We start from the raw sequence: 6,000 nt of genomic DNA on the forward strand, positions 1-6,000 counted from the left end.
TTTTTAAAAAGAGAGAGCTTCTAAAAAAGAGAAAGCTGCTCCTACATGGACTATAATTTGAGTCTTATCAGTTTGCTTCCTGGCCAATTTTCCTTCCTTGGCTCTGGGAGGGGGCTGTGTGATAAGCTTCCCTGGGGGGATGTGGGAGGTGGGTGGATGGGGGAGGTGCGGAGGGGAGGGAGGGGAAGCAGGGCTCCCTGGGATCCCAGGAGGTCTGGGGAGAAAGTGAGCAGAACAAATCTGGCTCTTCTGCTGGGGACACAGCCCTGGACGGTGGGTACAAATATTCCTCCATTGGTTTCAGAAAGAAACGAGGAGGAAAGAGGCCAGTTGGAGCAACGTTGGCCTTCAAAGTGAGCACTGAGCTGTGCCAGTTAGGTGTGCCACAAAACATCGGTATTTAAAGAGTCAACACTTTTAAAAATAAATGGCAGTGTTATTCTTCCAGCTGCAAATGTAATGCAAAACAAAACAACACGGAAAGGGAACACATGCTCAGTGCAGAAAACATAAACCCTACTCATGAGCCAAGAGCAGTGGCTCTGATCTCCAAGTGACTGTGTTACCCTGGGAATGTGCCCTGCCCCCGGGCTGTGGTCTTGGTGTGCAGATTTGTGTTTTGTGAAAATAAAATCCAAACATGGGGCGTTTTTAAAATTGGGTCTGCAGAGCTTTGGGGTGAAGGGGAAGGCCAGCAGGGGGGATTCACCAACCCCACCCCTCAGGACGGCCCATCAGGGCAACTCCATGGTCCACTGGTACACAGGCTCCAGGCAGGAATTCCTCAGGCTGCTTAACCAGATAAATAACAATATATAAGTACAACACATCGTACTTTTCAAAGAATTGAAGCCCACCAACTCCTGTCGCGGTAGACGGAATGACAGGCACCTCCGTCTGCATCCACAGCCTGGCCACGGCCTCCTGGTGGATGGCTGGAGCTCTTCATTTGGGCTCCCCCACGTGACTTGCTTTAGCCAAGGGCAACAGGGCACCATTCAGGGCCATGGCCTTAAGAGAAATGGTGTGTTTCTGCTTTCTACACTAGGAGTCTCTGCCCCTGGGGGTGGCAGGTGGGGGTGGGGGACGGACGTCATTAGCATTAATGCTCATCACTCTAGCTAATGCGCTTAGTAGCAGCTCCTTAACCCAGAGTCACAGGTAACAGACTAAACCTTCTCAATGCCTGTGAGGTCCTACGGAGGTCCCCGCAGGGATACTGTTCTGAGGAAGAGACAGGCAGGAAGCACAGGGGAGGGTCCTCCTCTGCCCTCATTCTTCCACTGCTGTGGGGGGAGGGGGTGGGAGGTGCTGGGGAAGGAGGGGTGGGGCTGATGTCTGGCCACCAAGTAAACAGTCCATGGCCAGCAGGATGGGAGTGCTGAAAGGTTTCGTCCCCTCCCTCAGCTCTGATGGCCGCTCTCCCCTCTCAGAATATGGGCACCTTTGCACTCCATGCAGTCCTCATGAGAATTCAGTTACTCTTATAATTCCGTAATAGAGAATATAATTTCCATAAAGCTGAGCCACAGGACAGAACTTTCCAGTGCATTTCAGGCCACTTGTCTTTTACCTTCTTCAACTCTGTGGTTTAGGTGTTTTGTCTGCACATAAACACTTCCCTCAGCAATCCGGGATTCTCAAGACATCACCTCCCATGTGGGTCCTCCTCCCTCCAACCCCAGCATCTAGAACAGCACCCAGTGGGGGCTGCATGACTCCCCTAGGCTCCTGTCCCCTTGTGCGTGTTCCGTGGTTCTCTCAGAACAAGGTAGTGGGGGGTCCTGAGATTCCCCTGGGGAAGAGGCCCTGTAGCAGAAAAGACATTTCTGAGCTGCTTCCTCCAGCCTGGTGGGGAACCTACTGTAGGAGTAGGGGAAAGTCCAGACAGAGCTCAAAAGGAAAGAAAAAAAAAAAAAAATGGGGGCTGCGGCGTCTCAACGCTCGGCCTCCCAGTGCATCTGAACATTTTCTGGTTATCTGTCCTATCTCAGGCCTGGAAGGTGGGGCTGGTTTCAGGTCTGTTCGGTGTCCCTTGACCCAGGTCCCAAGGATCTGTAAGACTCAGTGAGGATCCCTGGGCCCCTCAGAAAACCATCACGTCAGTCTTGCAACTCTATGGGTAGAACAGAAGGTCAGCATGGCCTGAGCATCTATTAGAAACACAGAATCTCGGTGTCCTCGGACTGACACAGTAAGAATCTGCATTTCACCAAGGTTCCCAGGGGACTCGAGTATATACTGCAGTTTGAGAAGTTCTGTTCTAAGAGACCCAAACACTGTAGACCAGTTGATTCTCTGCACATTAGAATCATGGAAAGGGGGTGGAAAATTTTTTTTAAACGCCCATACTTGCTCTTCCCCAAAAATGTTGCTCAAATGAGTCTAGGGGGTGCCTGGGCGTTGGTGGTGTAGACACCCCCAGTGTTTCTGGCAGGGTAAAGACCTACTCATTTAGATCATTAGATCACCAACTCCTGACCAGGAAGGGGACAGGGCAGATCCCCTCTGGGGCTTTTCCGCTGACACTGTCACCCACCCAGTAAGCCCCAGTGTCACCGCCCCATCCTCATTCCTCAGGATTGCTAAGAGGAGAGACAGATGGGATAACGGAACTGGAAAGTACTGGAAAGTAGAGGTTCTACTCAAAAACCCAATATCATGTTCTACTGCAGGTCACCTTGATCTCATGCTAACAAGGGGAGGCCTTTCTAACGAGTAATGGAAATAAGACATAGTCTTTTAAGACAGAAACAACTGTTCAAAAGATGCGAGTAGAAGATTCTGAGAACATTTAGTGCTCGGCGATGTTGAGAAACCAATTCTTCTCCCCTTTCATAATCTGATTTATGTGCAAAGCAATCTTCCAGAAACATCGCCCTAGTTAGCTTTGGGGCATTTTCAATGGAGAGAGACACTCAAGTTAATGAACAAAGTGTTTGCCCAGCCAGGCCCGATGCTGCACCCCTAACTTCATGGCCCTCTCAAACCCAACATACGGGCCGTCTCAAACTCCACACGGTGGCCTAGAGAATTCAATAGTGAAGACAGGGTTCCAATAGCAGTTCTGCCACTTCCAAATTGTTGACCTCCACCAAGTGTCTATGCATCTTTTACTCTCAAGTTCCTCGGCTATAAAATGGGGATAAATGACCATTTTCTAGGTCGTTGTGAGGATCAAATGAGACGATTTCCTAAAGCACCAAATCCAGTGCCTGCTATGCACCCAGGGCCAAATACTTTTCATTAACAGTGTCAATGCCAGAGGCACCTGGGTGACTCAGGGGGTTAAGCCTCTGCCTTAGGCTCAGGTCATGATCTCAGGGTCCTGGGATCGAGCCCCGCATTGGGCTCTCTGCTCAGGAGGGAGCCTGCTTCCCCCTCCCTCTGTCTGCCTCTCTGCCTACTTGTGATCTCTCTCTCTCTGTCAAATAAATAAAATCTTAGAAAAAAACAAAAAACATGGGCGCCTGGGTGGCTCAGTCGGTTGAGTGGCTGCCTTCGGCTCAGGTCATGATCCCGGACTTCCAGGATCGAGTCCCACATCGGGCTCCCAGCTCCTTGGGGAGTCTGCTTCTCCCTCTGATCTTCTCCTCTCTCATGCTCTCTCTCATTCATTCTCTCTCAAATAAATAAATAAAATCTTAAAAAACAAAAAACAAAAAACAGTGTCAATGCCATCCTCTCAACTTGGGTGAATGGTGTTAAAAGTGTTACAACTCTAGCAGAACTCTGGCAATCCACAGAAAGAGGCTTAAAAGTGTTCAAACCTAATAATCACACTTCTATACCTGTATTTTATGGAAATGGTCTCAAACCATGTAGAAAAAGATGGTAGTGGGATGGTTTTGGTAAGAGTCAGTAAACAGAAGCAACCTGAATATTCCCACACATCCGACAGGGGAGTAAGGACTAAGTCGATCACTTTATACAGTGTTCCCACATGAAATGGTGTTTTACTAGATCACATGAGCTAGGTGACTGGCAAAGTTAGGAGAAAAAAGTAGGATACTAAACTGTATACACTATAAAATTAAAACAAAATCCCTGACACCCAGAGAACAGGACTGGACAAGAACGTACCAAGCTATTAGCAGTTCTTGGATTTAGGGCAGTGGGACTCCTAGCGAGTTTTTTCCCCCTACTTCTCTTTATTTTTTTTCCTTTTTTTTTTCAATTTTTCTTTAATAAACATGCATTACTTTTATCATGAGAAAACAAAACCAAATCCCCATTAAAAAAACTTTTTAACCAACATGATGTAATGGCCTGATTCTTAAGGTCTTTGGCGCCATAATAAATTTTGTCCCCCAGCCCTTCAATGTTCAGAATTTAAGTGAGAACCCTAAGATATACTTTATGATGAGACTTTCGCCGAGTCATTGGCCTTTTTAACCTTTGGTCGAAAACCCTTTGCTCTGGACTCCCCACAGCACGCCAACGGCAGGTGATACCCCGCGCCAGGCTGGCCTGGCTCTTACCATTACGGGTCTCCATGGCACGTTCCGGACACACAGCTGAGCCCTCTGGCCCCACACACCAGTACATGCTGGGCGGTCGTCGAGACATGCCAGCCATCGACTCTTGGGTGGCCGCTCTCCAAGTCAGTCCTGGCCGGGGTCACCGCCGCCACCGCTGCCCAGAGGATGGACTAAGGCACAGACACACAGTCATGGCTGAGCAGAAAGCTGTCTGGTTCTGGTGGTGAAAAATATAAAATCAGAAAGTTTCTTCTTGTCAAGTCCCTTCCTGCTCCCTTGCATACATTTACTATTTTATGTCGCCCTTTGGTGTCCTTCTCCTTTGCCAACATTCCTCCTTGCATTCTGTCTGTCTAGCCACGCCCAGTCAGGTGGGGGCAGGGAAAGATGGAGCTCCCCCCACCCAACCTTGCTCCCCACGGATCATGGCTACTTAAAGAACAATCTCGAGGGGCGCCCGGGTGGCTCAGTTGGTTAAGCCTCCGACTCTTGACTTTGGCTCAGGCCATGATCTTAGGGTTGTGAGACTGAGCCCCACACTGGGCTCTGCAATGGGTATGGAGCCTGCCTAAGATTCTCTCTTTTCCTCCCCAACACCCCCCTCCCCGCTCATGCTCTCTCGTACTCTCTCTCTCTAAAACGAAAACCAAAAAAAAAAAAAAAAAACCAAAACAGTCCCAAAGAAACCCCAACAATTGCAGACACCCCTGATAAAGGGTTCAGTCATTGTTCAAACAACACGTCAACGTTGTCAATAGCACAGTGATACCAATAAAACTAAATGAGGCTTCTGCCTTCCGAGGTTCACACTCTGAGTTAGGGTAGGGCAGACGCACTTCACAACTGAACACAATACAAGATCTTCCTTTTGCCCAGAACAAACTCTTCCGGAAGCCCAGAGGCGAGATTGTAATCGCAAAGAGGCAGGTAGGCAAGGATCCCGAAGAGAAGGGGTCCAGAAGGCATTGGTACTGGTTATGAAGAGAAGTCTGACTGAGCCCTGGGGGATAACAGAAAGGATCCCCACATGTTTTGCCTGCCTGGGTACCTTTGGCTGTGGCTGGAGGCATTTCTGGTTGTCACAACTTGGGGTCTGGGGTTCTACAGGCATCTAGCGGGTAGAGGTCAGGTTCATTACTAAACATCTTATAATACACAGAGCAGCGACCCACAACAGAGAATTATCTAGCCTGAATAGTTCCAATTATCTGGAGAAACCCTGAGTTAGAGTAAGCTTGATCTCCCCAAACTAACCAGGCTGTGATAACTGCTGAAGCAGGGTGTTGCTCTCTCATGCTGGGCTCCAACTGAGCCTGGGGCTGGGTGGGGGGGGGGTCCCCCAACACAGGTGCCTATCCTGCTATAATGATTAAATCTCCAGAATTGCCTTGAGGGCAAGACCCAGGTCCAGCTAGGGCCTGGCATGGGATAAATTGCACAATGGGAGGGGATTACTATGTGAAATGCACATGTTTCTATTAGTGTTTGCAGAGTCTATCTATATGTAAGCACGGGGTCA

At 49.0% G+C, this 6,000-nt stretch overlaps 1 protein-coding gene across 1 annotated transcript in view; it reads right to left on the reverse strand.

Moving 5' to 3' along the window:
* Positions 1 to 4,816, reverse strand: part of LOC111152708 (leucine rich repeat kinase 1) — a 127,898-nt gene extending 123,082 nt beyond the window's left edge. Inside the window, exon 1 of the mRNA XM_022511281.1 lies at positions 4,482 to 4,816. Coding sequence (XP_022366989.1) covers positions 4,482 to 4,578 — 97 coding nt within the window. The 5' untranslated portion in view covers positions 4,579 to 4,816. The remainder of the gene's footprint in view (positions 1 to 4,481) is intronic.
* Between the last annotated feature and the right edge of the window lie 1,184 nt (positions 4,817 to 6,000).

The sequence above is a fragment of the Enhydra lutris genome, unplaced genomic scaffold (genome assembly GCF_002288905.1).
Source record: "Enhydra lutris kenyoni isolate GAN:26980312 unplaced genomic scaffold, ASM228890v2 scaffoldscaffold29, whole genome shotgun sequence".
In the NCBI taxonomy this organism is placed as follows: domain Eukaryota; kingdom Metazoa; phylum Chordata; class Mammalia; order Carnivora; family Mustelidae; genus Enhydra; species Enhydra lutris.